The sequence below is a fragment of the Rhipicephalus sanguineus genome, chromosome 2 (genome assembly GCF_013339695.2).
Source record: "Rhipicephalus sanguineus isolate Rsan-2018 chromosome 2, BIME_Rsan_1.4, whole genome shotgun sequence".
Taxonomy (NCBI): Eukaryota; Metazoa; Arthropoda; class Arachnida; order Ixodida; family Ixodidae; genus Rhipicephalus; species Rhipicephalus sanguineus.
The window spans coordinates 33,021,784-33,039,652 of record NC_051177.1 but is presented as its reverse complement, the minus strand read 5'-3'; the positions used below and the strand labels follow the sequence as shown (position 1 = coordinate 33,039,652).

The window sequence follows — 17,869 nt, the reverse complement described above, 5'->3', positions numbered from 1 at the left end:
AATTCAGTTAAGCACAATCAAAACTTCATTTAACAGAACTAATAGTTTGTCTCATTTACAAGTAAATCATGCTGTTGTGTAAAATATTCATAAATGATTGTGCTTCTTTTCTCCTTATAGGTTGTTAGTGGCTATTTTGTAATAAAAGATAAGAAAATGGATGAAAATATGCAAAATGCTCAAGGTCTTACAAGAAATGTACGGGGCCACCCAGCCCAACAATGCCATGAGTTGACAACCGTTACAGATTCCCAAACTGAATGTGAGAGGGTTGCTCTTGAAAGCAGCCAGCTGTGCAGCCAGCTTCTGGTGGAACATAAGACTCGCAGCCCAACCTGCATTGAAAAACTAAGCGTCAGTGCAATAAACAAGTAAAACACTTCCACAAATCGTAGCACTGAACTCTTTCAGCAGCTCAATGTTTCCTAGCATGCATAGCCTACCAAAAGCCAGTGACAAGGCATACTTGAACAGGTGCAGTATTTTGCCAGATCATCTAAGCTCTCCCACATGGTTATTCAAGTGATGACTTTTACTTCTCAGAATTAGGCAATCTCAAGCTTGGCTACTTACACAACCCTTATGATGATTTAAATGTACTGTAAACCACTGTTTGCATTAGTATTTGGTCTAATGGGACTACATTTGCCGAGGAACTTAATGATGGCTATGTTACCTGTGCAATGACTGTTTACATGTAGTTCTTAACAATGAGGCAGGATCAGAAACAGAAGTGATAAGGGAGAAAAACACTTGTGAGCTCATTTTTAGGCAAATTGGTTATTTAATATTTATAGCTGCCTAACTAGACATACAGTCATAAGTTTATTTGAAAAGCAACTCTGTGGAGCTTCAAATTATGGTTTAATGATTTAAAACCAATAAATGAAGCAATGCAAGAAGCGGACAGTGCCGACTGTACGGTGCCTCTGCCTTCTAAAGGTGGTAACCATGAGGTGTACAAGGCGTTTTGAGGAGCTCTTAGTAACACAATTGCAGGTGCTACTCAGTGTGCTGAATATATTTTTCGTACAAATAATAGCCTGGTGATATGCATTTCAATAAGCATTTTGAATAAAGTAGTGCACCACAAGCACAAACATGGACAAGTGTTGCTACTGATGTCTTTCAATATGAAAAGCATGAACAAACAAGGACGGCAAATGAAGACACGATGAGCACCTGTCCTGTCTTTATCTGCTCCCTTTGTTCATTCAAGCTTTACATATAAATAAGTGATAACCCAGTCATACAGTTTGCCATTTTGATAAAGTGCTGAAGTAGGGATAGCTTATGCTGTCATACCAATAAGCGAACATTGCGAATCTCGCCCAAATAAACGCATTAAAATTCCTCACAAGTAACAACAAAGCATTTTACAAGGCCACGAGAAATCTGTCATATAAATGCACGGAAGCAGCACAAGGGCTTGGAACAACAAAAAGTTGACCTAGTTGGCAAGTATTCATAATAAAAAAAAATGGGGGCAGGTGCGAAACGCCGACTATCAACTCGTTGATAGTCTGCATTTTCACTGTCTCGTCAATAGTCTTTGTGTTGTCTCATTCCTTTCTCTTGTGTCCACGTTTGCATGCCCACCCTTTTTCATGATCAGCACAAGGCTGTAAGGTCCAAGTTCATTGATACAACTTTAGCGCCTAATCAATCAACTGCACACTTTTCTTTTGCAGCTGCACTGAATAACAGCCATTCACCTGTCTGGGTTATCTGTGGGTTATCAGACATTCAAGGTAAAGCTACACAGAAATGCACTGGCACGCCAGCACACACTTGACTCAAGGGTGTGAGGGAAGATAAACAGTTGTATCAGGCCCTGGTATGCAAAAACTAGAATGTGATACTACACTGCCCAGCACAAACAGTGCAAGAAGTCTTGATGTTGAGTGGAACTAAAAGAAATATTACAAAACTTAGGAGTGCAAGAAAGACGCAGGAAAACATATCCACATATCCATTCTACTGAAATAATATTATTCGATGATATCTCTGTGTCTGCCTTTCCCAGCAGCGAGACCAGACATTTTATATTTCAAGTTGAGCTCGGTTGTAGTAGTCCACTACAGTATAAAAGAAATATGAAGTGAACGCTTTTCACAGGTTGGATAACATGCTTTAGGATGTTGGAGGTTCACAAAAGGGGGCTCAGACCTGGCTTCTTTTTTTTTTCCGGCGCCCTGCTGCAAAACTTGCCTCTTTTATGGTGTAATTTAGGCTAGTACACTAAGCGAAGGAGTTAATAAAAACCTAGAAACAAGCAGTTTTTACCATAGATCACAAAGGACATGGGTTCACTTCCTGGCCATGGCAGCCACATTTTGATGGGGGTGAAATGTAGAAACACTAGTGTGCTTATATTTAAGTAAAATTAATCCAGAGTCCTCTGTTACGTAGCAGTATTTATGTACAAAGCCATCTAGAATAGACCACTAGCAGAGCCCAGCTGGTAATGAAGAATATTCTAAAATTGACTAGAATTAAGGAAGATGACAAGGTCGCCCTATCGTTCTTGTTTGCTCCCTCATTTTTTTCTTATCTTGGAAACTTTAGTGGAGATGCACAACGAGATAAGAGAAGAAAAACATTCTCACCTCTGGCAGAGCCAAGCACATCGGCATAACTAAAGCCACCAGGGAAGACTAGGCCACGGAAACCATTCAGCGTTACAGCCCCCTCCAAGAGGTCAGTCATGGTGACATCCCAGGCTTCAAAGCCGGCCATGTAGAACGATGCCGCCATTTCCCTGTCGCTGTTTACACCTTCCTCCCTGAGCACAGCGACCCTCATCATTGGGTCTGAAAGCCAAGATGAATTGAGTAATTAGATGAACACAGCGATGTATACATTTGATTCAAAGCACAATGCAAGTCTAATTCAAGAATGACACATAAATAGTTTAGAAAATAAAGGTAAAGTTCATCACCAAATTTAAGTGTACAAAAAGGACAAAATCTATGTCAACAGATGTACATATATTCTTCTTTGAGCCTTCCCAACAACCATGCTAGTAGCAGTTCAACAAGATGGCGAGTTGGGCTAGTTGGCAGACGTTCATGTTTAAAAATTAGTATGAAGCACACCGAAGACGCGGACAGTGGAAGTGGACAGGACAGTTCAATGTATAGGAGTTCAATTTAGGGATGGGCGAATATTCGGGCATCTCGAATATTCGACCGAATATTAATGTATTCGAATTCACTTCGATACGAATTTAGATTATTCGAAATTTCGAAGTATTCGAAATGAACGAATATATGTATATATTTAACCACAAATAACTCCCTGTAAAGGTGGTTTCACTGCAGCGTCTGGTTGCTGTGCCGTGAAACCATCTATCCAGGGGAAATCTGCACTGCCGCGAAGCCACACGTCAAGGTTAAATGTACATTTTTTTTTTAAAGTTTAAAAGCGTGTTATATGGGCTTATATGCGCTAAGTTTAGTAATTTTTAAATTGTAATGTATTGTACCACTTATAACTTGCACCCTACTGCTATTCAAATTTTTATACTATTCAAGGTTTCTTCCACTTCATTTCAAACCAAAAAAGTGACATTCACTCATACCTAGTTCTAATTCTTAAAAATATTGTGCAAGGGTCATGACAAAAATGCTCATTTTTCTTAATAATATGCGGTAAATACTATTTGAACTATTCGATTCGAAATTATTCGACCAAATCACTAGTCGCTTCGGATTTGCCTCGAACCTCAAATTTACTATTCGCCCATCCCTAGTTCAATGTAGTTTTTTCACACACCAAAAGTTATCATACGAGCTTCATTTCAAGCTTGCTTTTAGCCAAGGCACGTCACTTTAAGGGTTCCTATAATATAAAATACTTGATTGTTGTTTCAAAGTCATGACGTGGTGACAACTGAAACTTTACAAAGTTGCCGGAAATGGATGAAATTAACGGGGACACTATAACTTCTTGCTTTAGTCTGCACGCATGCGTATGTGTGTGTGTGTAGTTGCCAGCTGGCCATAACTGCTAAGCATTAATAAACTAGCCTAGCTGCAATTCTGCTAACATCTTAGCTGTGAAAAATGACATCTTTATATGAGTGAGCAGTGTGAAAGCCTAAATGCTAACATTAGGTGCGCAATAGAAACACTTGCCAGCCATAATTGTTGTGACAGCTTTCAATTTCAGAACATTTCTCGACAAAAAAAATGCAATAATATGTCTTTTCAATCAACTTTCATACAATAGAAAGTACTTACTGGGGCCCTGCAACACTTTTCCAAGTGATCATCGAATGACTTCATTAAAGGAGTTCATTGCCTCATAAGTAGACTGCCGCAAAATTTTTTTAGAAGGATTAGTCTCACACTTTAAGCGCTTTTTCTCTCCTATCGTACCAGCGAGCATGCTGAAGGCTAGGGGGGGGGGGATGACAAAAGGGCATGAAACTACGTCTGTTCATCAGTGTGCATCACGACCTTGAGCACTTTCTTTTCTTTCTTTGAATGTGTGTAATTCTACAGTGTGCGTGATTCTAGCCCTATAGTATACAGCGCAGACACGTCACGGCATCCTGTGGCGGCCACGGTAACTATGCAGCTCACGATGCACAAATCAGCCGATAGCCGTAGACTTGGTGTTTACGATGTGGTCATTTTGGATTACGGCATCTTTTGTCGAGAGAAGAGTGAGTGATTTCTAGCCGACACTGAAAATTAAGTGTAAATTCCTGGATGCATGCTGCGCTATAATGTTTGACTCGCATGTTCTCAGGAGCCTTGACTACCGAACGGCAGCGTTTTCTGACCATGCTCAAAATGTGTTGCAGGACCCCTTTAAGTAACCTATTTTCAGGGTACATTCTGAATCATTGTTAACAATTACACACTGCAGCAGGAAACTGCAACTTCTTCAGGAATTTCCGACACTTGCCAGGGTTGCGTCGTGGGATGTCCAGACTGAAAGTCAACTTGTAAGGAGGCACCGTGCGCTTCAAAAGACCCTGCCTTTCTTGAGTGGCACATTTGGGGTCACATTGATGAAGTTCTAACTTGTAGCTGGTCTCCTCCCAGCTGTCACGCAGCTCGCACACCTTTCCGTTGATCACCTCCGTACCATCAACCTTCACAGAGATCTGCAACAGAGTTGACACTTTCTGAAATCTCAACACACTGTTTTAGGACACGCTTTTTCTATTGAGCCTGACAAACAACATTTCCACCAAGATTATACGAGTATTTCATGTTATGTGTTGGAAAGACTACATTTAATGTGTGCAGAAACAACAAGTTTCATTGCTTCAAGTCTGCTGTGATTTGCAAGTTCAAACAATTCCAACTGTAACACAGAGTGAGACACTTCTCTAGCTGTAAACACACATTTACTTTCAAATGCATGTTATGCAAGTCATTTCTAAGAAGTGTACACTACTGCTTATTGTCGAATATAGTAACGTATAAAGTTGTAAAAAGATATCACAAATCATAAGCTGGTTACAAAGGTTACAAATATAGTTTACAGTTATCACAGATTCCATTTTTTTTTTATCATTGTGTGAGGTATGCCAGACACTTGTCAGAGATGTCTGCATTGCCTCACGAGCATTTCTGTGCAGTTATCACCCGAGCTGGTATGATACGGCTACATTTCTTTGTAGCAAATGCATCCACATAACCATCTTTTTTCCATAAAGAAATAGCCTCACTGCTTGGCTTTTGATGGACACATATCTGGACAGAATATTTTGCATCAATTTAATTCCTTGTCTAGTTTAAAATGAAAAGCATGATGCTTGTGCTTTTGTTACCTTCGCTTGAGGACCGAAGACTTTGCTATGGCCAATGGGAACGCAGTACACCCCAACCTTCTGGTAAGCTTCGACGATGCGCTTTTCATTCGCTGGATCTGTCTCAAGCAGCCAGCCAACTTCCTCGTGAAAGAGAGCCTCGAGGACATTACCAGCACCTCCTGTAGGCACATTCACTTCCAAGCCACAGTTGCCCGCGAATGCCATTTCCAGAAGGCAAGTAATGAGGCCACCATCACTGATATCATGCCCAGCCTTCAACAAACCACCTGCAAAAAGCAGCAGCACTCATCTTACTGAAAATGCAGATGGAAAGTGTACAGTCTGAAAAGCTTTTATATGATAAGACCTTCACCAGCGAAACTGGTTGGTAAAATACTTTTTAAAAGCGACGCTTTTCATTATTGTTATCCTTCTTTGCTTGTACTATTCAAGATTGGAATTCTCTTGTGCAACATTTTTGTGTTACATCATACGGTGCCTCTTTTTTTTTTTTCACACTTCGGCTAAAAATACTTGTTACCAGTTAACTTGATGCGTGATTCCTGCTTTTATGCTTTACTTTTGAAAGGCGACACAAGTACCCAATGAAATAAATAAAGCTTGGCACATTCTCATTTCTGTTTATGGATGTGTTCCTTCTTTCGCTAAACAGAGAAGATGAAAACAGCTAATGTGATATGGTGGAAGCCACAATAGTCACAATGAACTTATAAACATGTTGACCAAGTCAGAAAACAGTGTTATAACTGCATTCCTGCATCTGGGCCAATTTTGCACATTCTCAATGTACGACTGGGGGTGTGCTGAGACAAGTTCCAATATTATGACTAGTAAACATTATAACATTGTCATATAGTCTATTGCAGCGCACTAAATACGGCTAGCCATCAAGTAATGTATGACCTTACACGAGTGACTCCACAATACTTGCAAAACAGCTTGTTCCATGCACTGGTCAGAACAGCATGAATACATAACCCGTGTATCTCGTTAGTGTTGTTGTGAACCAGGCAAATCAGCCCTTATGCCTGCAAATATCTTAATCTCACCACTCCATTTCTATTCCTTTTTAACACTCAAGTGCGCTTTTCAATGCCCATTTTGCTACTCCACCAGGCCAATGATTATCAGCTTCACGCATTACAAAGCTTGCCCATCTCTACTTCTTCCTTCTCGTCACAACCAGAATATCATAGTATTGCAATGTTTGATCTGTTATCTACCCTACCGACTTGAGTAGGCTGCTCAACATACTCTTCAGCAGTTCTTGTGTGGCAGCGAAGGCCTTGCGAAGCTTGACAGGCTCTTCCAAGTCGGGCACGTCATCTCCAAGCTGCTTGAAGCACTGAGCAAGGGCTGTACCTCCCAGGCGCTTCTTTCCCGCATTCAGGCTGACGTAAAGCAGTAGTCCTAAAGAGAGAAAACAAAAGTTTAACACCTATTATATTGCAACAAGAAATTTCAGATTGGTGATCGCTCACACTGTTTATATTTGGTTCAAGAAAATAAAAAGCAAGCAACGTAAGTGCACGGTGTATAATATGCTGGGTGCTCTCAGGAGAAGATGGCATTCCATTAAGAATGACCAACACAGGAGAATTATTTTGCACTCAAAAACACAATTTAAACCATCTCAAACCAGATAAGAAGTAAGTAACTGTGTTCCTATATAAACTAGTTGTACTCAGTGAGCTACAGTCGAACCTTGTTGATACCTTTTCGTTTCATACAATTTTCTGGTGCCAACGTTTGCGTTATCTTTATCAATCCAAACTGCACAAGGCTTTAGTGAATTTGTATTGTACATTTTTCCAGATAGCACACTTTTCCCCGTTTTTTTCTTTCTCCTAAGACCATATGAATGAGGTTCTACTGTATTCTTTCTTCATTTTTCTGGGATATGCAAAAGCAAAAATATACAGCAGTACCTGTCTAAATCTGAAGCAACAACAATGTCCGTTTGTTATTAAATCTCTACGTCTCTGTTATTAAATCTCTACGTGCATCGACAAACAAATTTACTTAATTGAGCCTACCCAAATTTATTGAACACAATCGTGCAAGCACTGATCCACAGAAGATATATGGATATTAAGTTAGTTAATGATATGTCAGTTACCTTCCTTTGCTACGGATGGAAGCTTCAAGTCAGGGGTGACTGTAGTTGTGATATCGGGGCACGGTGCATAGGTGGACACGACAATGGCTCCTGCAAGAAAGAGACATTGTGGCAGCAGTGAAGGAAAAGTTGTACGTGGTGTTGGTGATGGTAACCACATGTACTGTCGGCCGCAAAAGTTTGCGGGATCTGTAGCCCGTGGCTGAGCAATGGAAAACTGCATTGCTGCGTCACCTACCGGGACGCAGCGGGTGTTGAGGCTATCGGCCTCGGCGATTAGCTACGGTGCGTTTAGACAATGTGCCGTTGCCAAATCTAATCGTGGAGGCCGCAGCCGATAGCCTCAACACCCGCCGTGTCACGGTAGGTGACGCGGCGGGTGTTGCAGTTTTCAGTCAGGCGGGTGTTGCAGGTGGGTGTTGCAGCAATGCAGTTTTCAGTCGCTCCGCCACGCGCTGCAGATCCCGCAGGCCGACAGTACATGTGACCATTCCTTGTACACACATGGACTAAATATGTACAAGAAAAAAAGAACAGAATTCAGCAAACAAGTCTGTCCAAGTATACACAGCATATGTATGCATGTTATGAAGAGCAATTTGTGTCACACGTCGATTATGCAATAAGTCATCCTTTCTCGGAACATGGCATGCGTCCATGTTTTGCTAGCACAAAAACGCACAAGCTACAAGGCAGTACAAGGCAGGCGACATTCACATATAACTGGGGATGTGCAAGTATTTGAACTTTCGAATAATTTTTTAATAGTTATCACTAGGGGTGTGCGAATATTCGAAATTTCGAATATTTTTCGAATAGTGTTTGCTAATCGATTCGATTCGCACTAGAATTTTACTATTCGAACTATTCGAACTTCCCAAAAACAAATACAGTCAACGTCCGATTGAAAGTGACCCCTTCAGATTTTCAATATGCCTCACCTCATTACACTCTCGTATTGCGGTAAAGCTGCCTTTCACGCTCCATTACGGTCGAACTTAGCCAAGACACAGTCAACGTCCGATTGAAAGTGGTCCCTAGATTTTCAATATGCTTCACCTCATCACACCCTAGTAATGCAGCAAAGCTGTCTTTCAAGCTCCGCTACGGTTGCAAATGTATTAACTCAAGAAAACGCTGGTTCCAACATGGAGATGAAAGACGGGGCGGAGGTGGGGGCTCAATTAATGCTGTTTTGGACCTGAAATTTGGGTAGGAAGTCCGAAAAATCAGAAGCCGAAGCTTTTTAGCATCCAAAATTTCAGATGCTCTTCTATATTGACGTCTACAAGGCAAATCTGGAACTCCGGACTTGAAGGGAGCACACCCTTGTCCACCACATCAGTTGGGCTTCCACAGAAGTTGAAAGAGGAGGAGAGGCTGAGGAAATGGCATCTTTGCCTATCACGTGTAAAGTGTTGTTGGCAACACTTTGGTTGCACCAAATCATGTACATAAATACAATTCGGCCTCTACATTGCCTCATTCTTGATAAGACAACTATGAAACACCATCAACCAAGCGAAAAGAAACACTTTCATGTTGCTATATTATAAGAATATGCTTAGGAATCCTCCCTAACTTTTTTTCTGCAGTTTCACTTCGAAGTATTTGAAAAATATTCTAGAAATATTCAAGAAATATTCGAAAAATATTCGATTCGCACTCACACTTCAATATTCGAATTCGCTTCGCACCCAAAATTTTGCTATTTGCACAGCTCTAGTTATCACTATTTGGCTATATTCACAGTGAAGTTTTATTACTGAAGTATTCGTGGTTTTGGAAAATAAAAATAAAAGTTCGATGTGCTAGGAAGTAAATCAGTGTCTGATGCAGTTGTTAACAAGCAGAAAGCATGCCTACTTCCTGGACATGTTGACAAGCTCATTTCGTTCCATCACAATGTTCAGTGATTCAAATTGTAGCCATGGAAACATTCATTTGAACAGCTAGGTTGGACTGTTTTTTTTTTTCTGGGAGCAACTATCTAGTAAAATATCTAGTGTGCTAGTAAAATACCAGTTGCGCTTTTCTTCTGTTCATGTCTCGCAGAACATTTAATCTGTAATTTAACTTCACAGTGCTCAAAAAATATTTGATAAATATTCTACTTAATTCACATTCAAATTTACTTTGCACCAAATATTGTGCCATGCACACTGCTCTAGATACAACACATAAAAGAGAGACAACATACTGTTTGTGCCATGCACCATATTTTTTCTTCCACCTATATACTATTTTGCTCCTGTAATAGATGTGTGACCAAATGTCCCAGTCCATCAAATGTTGTAGCTTACCGGGAGCCTTGACAGTGTCCTTGCCCACGCGCGCGGCCATGCTGAGTGAGTCCTTGCCACCATCCACAGCAATTCCCAGGGCAGCCATAGAACTGCACATGGCCTGACATGCTTCGTGCAGGGCAGCACCTTCCCCAGGGAGCTTAGCTGCCCACATCCAGTTGCCGCTGCACTTGACGTCCTGCGAAAAAAAGTCATGCAGCTTTGTAATGCAGCGGGTGCACAAACTTGCCAGTTCGGCAGCTCTCCATACTGCAGGTTCTAATCTGCCATGTCCCCAACGGCCACCTGAGCAGTTTTCAATGCTCACAGCTGGCTTTTTGTTGATGCTGCTTGGTTTCAGTTAGATCTACCACTTGACACACATTTGAGGTTTTTCTACTTATCCATTATGAGCAACTTAAAGGACCACTGATACCAAAATTAAAACCTCAAGATGTTGGTGTTGTTTGATTGTCCTGTATACGGGGGCACTTGTGACTGATTATTAGTACCAGACGTTAGCTTTAAGATATCTTAATTTGGTTTTAGAGTAAGCGTGAGTGCTCATCCGAGTTGGCAGCACTTTGCGACATCAATACTAGTATGACATAGACCGAGGCCCCTTGTGACGTTTCACGAGTAATGCGAGTATTGTCGACGTCAGAGAAGATTTGCAGGACGCACACAATACCCCGGTGAGGACTATTGTTTGTCACCCCTTTCACTATGTTGTCGGGCTGCTTTCAATGTAGTTCTGGCTGCTTTGGCCAGGAATGCTTTTTTTCTTTTTCATGAGGGGGGGGGGGGCACGCGCTTAACATAGCGAAGCACCTGCATCGTTTCATTCTTTACAGTACGTGGGGCCCCGATTTGAAAAATGTGCTTTCAATGGGCGCGTTAAGTTAAGGAGCTCGAGCGTGCTCTAGCTGGTGGAGTGCTTTGGAAAATGTGCTTTCAATGGGCACGTTAAGTTAAGGAGCTCGAGCGTGCTCTAGCTGGCGGAGTGCGCTCTTGTAAACTTAACAGTTGAAAAGAGACTTCCGGTGCGGGATTACGGAGCGCACTCTACGCACTCCAACCCTGAGACGGTGCACGAGGGCGTGCGCGAGAGCTCGCGCCTGTTACGGCTTCTGAAGAAATGACGTGTTTCTGCGCCTCTCTCCTCCAACGAAATGCGTTCTCCTTCTCCACTTGTTCCTACCGTGGAAGCAACATAACATTCGCCATGTGACGCTTTCGTGCCTCCGAAAGCAGTAGGCGGAAACCACCGTTAAGCTAAGCTCTGAAGCCGTTGCACTTGAGCGCATTCGAGCGTGTTCCTTTGGAGTTCAGAGCGCGCTAACTTAACGCGTCCACTGACACCAAAGTTTGAGTGCACGTGATCTTCGGCGCTCCCCCGCTGTGGGGTGCTACTTTCTTTGGTATTTGGGTGCGCGTTTTGAACTGACGCAAAACTGTTCTCAACTAACGACACTAGCATTAATTATATAATGCGTTAGAGCATTTACGATTCAATTTTGGGATTACCAGACGCAAAGCTACAAATTACAGTAAAAAAGTCGCAAACAAAACTTTCACTGTCTGGGGTTCTTAAACATTGTGCTGCAAGAAAGTCTGCCAAGTAGGTGGAGTGGATCAGAATACAAAGTGGAACGAATAGGTTCACACAGCAAGTGCTCAAACCGATTTTTTTTCATAGAACTTCAGTGTGATCTTTAATCCATTTTGCTCATTTTTACCGCATAGGTTGCATATAGTAACCTTTCGATTGTGTCTAAATTAAAGAAGTTTATCAGCACTTCACTGTTCTTGCTTTCTGCCACGTTGGACATTCATAGTGCTGGCTGACACTTTTGGGGCTGGGTCATAATTTTATAAATGCCTTGCATAAATACAGACAGCCACTGTCATATGTCAGTTGAGAGAGCAATACTAGATGAGTGTCCTGTGGAGATTGTGGGTGTGACTCCCACCACCTGATTAAGCTTTGTCTTTTTTAACACTTTTATGTTCAGTCTTTCTTTAACTAATGTTTAAATAATTACACAGTTCTATCAAGAAAATGTTAATTTCCTCTGTAGAAGAATTGACAGCTGGGTTAGTTGGCAATAGTTCTTGAGCATCTTGAAAACAGTGCAAATTACGACACGGACAAGAGGAGATTGATGGACAGTGTTGTGGTGTGTCCTTCAATCTCCTCTTGTCTGTGCTGCAATTTACGCTGTTTCCAAGATGTTCAAGTTAATTTCCTCCATGCTTTTCTTGGATTCACATGGTTTTTTAGTAAACATAAGATCAAATCTAGGTTACCATTATTTTTCTCATTTGTAACAGCAATCTGACATGGCACATGTGACCCATGACCCATATGGAGGGATGCTCTATACTCTAACACAACTAACATGCATACTAAACTGCAAAAGAAAAAAAAACGGAAGTAAATCAAACACGGCACTTTGTTGGTGGAGTATATGGGTGAGCGGTTCTTGAGCGGTGCGCGTACTCCTGCCTTACCTGAAGTGATGTCACTTGAGCAAACATGAGGTTTGTCACGGACTCAGCAACAGACATCCTGGCTCCTGCAGCAGCACTCAGAAGGCCCTTTACTGGCTGCTCTCCAATGGCAGTTGCAGATCCAACCTGTAGCACAGAGAAATCGCAAACACAGCATGACTAACACAACAGAAAGCAAGCATTTTCTATTAAGACGCATGGCTGGTTTAAAAGAGGGGAAGAGAAAGAGGAAGGAAAAGAAAGGAGAAAGGCAGGGAGTAAACCAGGCTACCAGAGTGAAATAAGGGTACTAGTTGGCTGCATTAGCAGCAAGAAATGGAGACACAGATGTTAGCCCCGTACCTCTGAAAAACTGGAAGGTCATCTAGGCATTGGTAGACAATGTGCTTAACGCATCATCTGCAATTGAAAGGAACAGAAACAAATATTCACCTTGTCAAAGTACGAGAGAGACACCACAGCTACATCGGCAAGTGGCGTGTGCAGAGGTCCAACGCACTGTTGCTGAGCTACAAGTCCCGTCACGCAACGGTCAACCTGAGAAGATCACAGAAACAAACAGGTCATCAGTGAATGCACATTAAAGAAAACGAACATTGTTATTAGAGTCAACGCTTATATGAACACACACTTCACACAAGTCTATATATAAAATGGCAAAACAACAAATAGCCGACTTGCCTTGTTTGTGAGAAAACGCTTGCTGGCCACAGATGGCAGACGTAGTACTCGCTGAAGTGCTTCAGTGACCTGAAGGCTAGGTGGCAAGCTCAGAGGCTTCAAAATTGGTGTTTCCGTGTTCAGTTTGAAGACCTGTGACAGTAAAACAAATGGTAAGGTGGAAGTATGAGCAAGTGAACACAAATTTTACAAATGTTTTGTGCCGCCCACGTTTGACCTCATAATATGGTTCACATAATTCTAAAAAAAGGACCGCCTGTGTCTATCTTAAGAGGTGGCATTTACAGAGAGGGAGGGGTGTGCTTGCCGTTCTCTCTCCTACCCCACTTCCCTCCCAAACATTAGTAGCTCCAGTTACCAGCTGCATTTTGTTGTATATATGTAGTATACTGCTGGAATGAACCTTGAGAGAGAGAGAGAGAGAGAGAGAGAGAGAAAACTTCATCACAGACCAGCAGACAACTTTGCCAATTTTTATCACAGCAATGATAAGCTTATTTTGTGTACCTCTCACAGTGCACATTTTGTTCAGGTTGCAACGCAACTTCCTCTCCCAGAAAATTGGAAACCTATGCATCTGTTTGTTTAGAATAGCATTGGGAACATTACATATTTATGCACATGCACATACAGATACTAGTCTTGTGTGCAAACACAATGTCTTGAATATGGTTTGTTTGTTGCAAGTACCTATGCTGCATTTTTAACTGGAGGTCACATTTAGGTCGTCTAGGATATCCTGATCAAAGAGGTTGAAGCACACTTATCAAGGCCATCCAAGAAAAGATGACCATGGATGAGAGTCACATAACGCTCAGGCTGTCACTAATATCTGCTTAACAGATAATGCAATCATAATGGGTACGTTACGTATAGTTAACATAAAATTATTATTCCGTATAATGCTGCGCACCTTGCGTGGCATGTCTCCAAGCACAGACTCCAAGTCGAGGTCAACAGGGTCCCTTTTACCAGGGGTGCTGTCTTCCTTGAGGACGACGCGACCATCTCCCGTCACTTCGCCAACAATGCAAACGGGGCAACGCTCTCGCGCTGAGATGCGCAGAAGTACATCCTTGTCCTCTGGTCGCACCAAAATAGCATCGCTCTCCTGGTACTCTGCGCCCCACAGTTCCATAGTAGTGATTGTAGGGTCGCCGAGCTGAAAGTTCTTGGTCCAGATGACAGCTCCAGCGGGCTCCACTATCTCCTTCAGCACATTGCCTGTCATGCGTAAAAGCATGTGTTTAGCTATCTACCACACCTCTAATGCTTCAACATGAGAGTTGTGTGCAGAAAGGAAAACAAGAAGCATTTTGTGAGCAGAGCATGGGAAAGTCAGCATCTCTTCCTGAGGAATAAGTAAGATCTGCCAATGATATGCATATTGCTGCACGTTGGGTATATGCAGCATTTATTCAGGTTAAAATTGTAAGATTTATCGCGTTGAAATTGCATTATGAGAAGTACTGTAGTGAAGAGCTGCAGATTAATTTTGACCATCTGGGGTTCTCAAACGTGTGCCTATCTAAGCACACGCGTTCTTGCATTCCGCCCTCATCTAGTTATACTTGTGTCATTATGCTATTGACGTCAACCAGCCACTCATCTTTGCCTTCTACATTAAAGAAAAGAATAAAAAAAGCTCAGACCTACCATTTCCTCCTGCACCCTGGTCGTGAATGCTCCGTATAGGGTTCTTGGCTGCTCCACGCTCTACGCAAGCTCGCACCAGGCGGTGCAACTTCTGTTCCATCTCAGCATCTCCACGCTGCACTGCGCCAAAGTCTAGTTCTGCCTCTTGGTCTCCCTGAACTGTCACAGAGGACGCAGCACCACCACCAACTCCAATGCGGTACACAGGACCACCGATCTTGACCACAAGCATGCCTGCAAGGACACAGAACATAGGCTGGACCTATCAGGCACTGCACCATGACTGCCACGTGAATTCAATGAACATCGAAGCCAACATTCTCAAGGCTAAGTTACACAATCCAGTGTTATCGCTCCTCAGTGAAGTGCAAGTGCATTGGAAACTAAAAAGGTGCCACATCTGCCAGTGCATGCGACACTGGTGCGATTCGTTCCCGTAAGTTTACTTTTGGTGCTAGAGCATCTTGTACTTGGTTATTCCACAATCACAAACTAAAATTTCAAGCAATTAAGAGCAAGGAGTGTTCAACATCATTATTTACCACTCATGGTTCATTCCGTGTGATAGTGCTTATGCACCTGAGAATACGGATAAAGGGGAAGATGATGCAGCAGCTCAATTGACAGAATAGCACAAACACTCCACAGAGGTTATGGGTTCAGCTCTCATGTTTCTTCAAACTTAATTTGCTTTCTCTTCTTTAGGTATAGTATAAACATAACTCAATTTTACTAGGGATGGGCGAATATTCGGGCGTTTCGAACATTCGAACGAATATTACAGTATTCGAATTCGCTTCGATACGAATTTAGATTATTCGAAATTTCGAAGTATTCGAAATGAACGAACATATGTATACATTTCACCGCACATAGCCCCCTGTAAAGGTGGTTTCACTGCAACATCTAGTTGCTGTGCCGTGAAACAACCCATCCAGAGAAAATCTGCACTGCTGCGAAGCCACACTTCAAGGTTAAATGTACATATTTTTTAAAGTTTAAAAGTGTGTTATATAGACTTATATGCGCTAAGTATAGTAATTGTTAAAGTGTAACGTATTGCACCACTTATAACCTTACTGCTATTCAAATCTTGATACTATTCAAGGACACTTCATTTCAAACCCAAAAAGTGACATTCACTCATACCTAGTTCCAATCCTTAAATATATTGTGCAAGGGTCATGACAAAAATGCTCATTTTTTTTAATAACATGCGGTAAATACTATTCGAACTATTCGATTCGAAATTATTTGACCAAATCACTATTCGCTTCGGATTCGCTTCGAACCTCAAGTTCACTATTCTCCCATCCCTAAATTTTGCCTTTTTGTGCTATCACTGGACACTTAATTTGTGTACTGTTCATTTCCCCTTTCGCTGTCTTAGGTGTTCGCTGGCTGCGCATAAGAGAGAAGCCAGTTTGCTTAGATTTGTTGCACAGGTACAAAAACGTACAGTCAGAAGCATTATCCCAACCTTGAAGGCTAAAGCTGTATCTCAGATTACTAAGAGTTTCCAACAATTTGTTGCCGCGTTTTCCATCACTAGAAGGATTAGATTACTCCCTGCTGTCAGAACATTGCCTACGCAGGCTTTGAAGCATTTTTCTTTAAAGAAATCTTGCAGAAAATAACTTTAGAATGCCTTCTTTCCTTGTAAGTCCTGGTCATTTTTTTCAATAGGAAGAAACTGCGGAGCTAAGAAGCTTGTTTTTTAATTACATTACCGCACTCTGTAGATGTCCTTCATGCATGTTAGCAAGACTGCTACGATGTTGCTGGAGCTCCAGAAAGCCATCAGTGAAGGCCACTTTTCGTTCTATTGGCTAATGTAACACCAATCAGTGGCCTTTGTGCTATATCAGCAATTTATTTTGCTGCAGTAACTTGACTTCAAAGTCCGGTGCACCTGCTGAATTCAATTGGCAGGAAGTAGTAGGTACCTACATTTTGTAACACCGCAGAGTTAGCTCAAATTTGCAAACTTGCCCTTTTCAGGCTTGTCTTTAGTGATCTGGTCGCTGTCAATGCTGCCAATTCCACCGGAAAACATGATGGGCTTGATCCATTCCCGCCGTTCCCCGCCAGGCAGCACCATTCCGAAGGAACGAGAGAAGCCTGAAAGCACGGGCTCGCCGAACTTGTTGCCATAGTCAGACGCTCCGTTACTGGCCTCCACGGCAACTTCCAAGGGTGGGGCAAAGTTGTTGGGGTACTCCTGAGGTTCTTCCCAGGGTAGGTCATAACCTGGACAAACGGAGGCCAAGTGAAAGGACAATGAGAAATTAATGTAGTGTGAGCCAGAGGCTGTAGAAACATTGTTACAAACATGTTAGTGAAAGGTAACAGCTGTAAACAACAAAAAAAGGTCACAGTTTCGCCGCAAGGGTGAAGCAATGAATGCGATAGCAAGAAAAGCGGCCCGTGATGGACGCGCTGCTACGCTACAGACAACGCAGACATCTGCCCCCCGGCAGCAGCTAGCACGCGAGCAGACAGCGGAAGGGCAAGGTTCTCCCTGCGCAAATATTAGAAGAAGCGAGCGAGCTGGCCGACGACTTTTAAATGAGCCTATCGCGCGCTCCTTGTGCCATCTCGCTGGTAATGAAGAAATGCTTATAAGCGCCTGCCGTCTCCGAGTCCTGCCAGCAGTAATGGGTGTGTATATAACGCTCGCTGTTAGCTACCTGAAGGATCTGCGCTTTGTGGCGTAGTGGTTAGCGCCACGCGCTACGGAGAGAGAGGTCGCTGGTTCGATTCCGCGCTTCGGAAGCATTTTTCTGAATTATTTTTCTTTGGGACTTTTATATATACTAT

General features: G+C 42.4%; 1 protein-coding gene across 1 annotated transcript in view; it reads right to left on the bottom strand.

Moving 5' to 3' along the window:
* LOC119382676 (phosphoribosylformylglycinamidine synthase-like) overlaps window positions 1-17,869 on the bottom strand; it is a 32,912-nt gene that overhangs the window by 5,748 nt on the left and 9,295 nt on the right. Inside the window, exons 9-21 of the mRNA XM_049412810.1 lie at window positions 17,042-17,299; window positions 15,050-15,283; window positions 14,307-14,617; window positions 13,394-13,525; window positions 13,145-13,249; window positions 12,713-12,838; window positions 10,217-10,397; window positions 7,914-8,003; window positions 7,049-7,204; window positions 5,792-6,060; window positions 4,918-5,119; window positions 2,610-2,813; window positions 192-335 (exon numbers count right to left, since the gene is read on the bottom strand). Coding sequence (XP_049268767.1) covers window positions 192-335; window positions 2,610-2,813; window positions 4,918-5,119; window positions 5,792-6,060; window positions 7,049-7,204; window positions 7,914-8,003; window positions 10,217-10,397; window positions 12,713-12,838; window positions 13,145-13,249; window positions 13,394-13,525; window positions 14,307-14,617; window positions 15,050-15,283; window positions 17,042-17,299 — 2,412 coding nt within the window. The remainder of the gene's footprint in view (window positions 1-191; window positions 336-2,609; window positions 2,814-4,917; window positions 5,120-5,791; window positions 6,061-7,048; window positions 7,205-7,913; window positions 8,004-10,216; window positions 10,398-12,712; window positions 12,839-13,144; window positions 13,250-13,393; window positions 13,526-14,306; window positions 14,618-15,049; window positions 15,284-17,041; window positions 17,300-17,869) is intronic.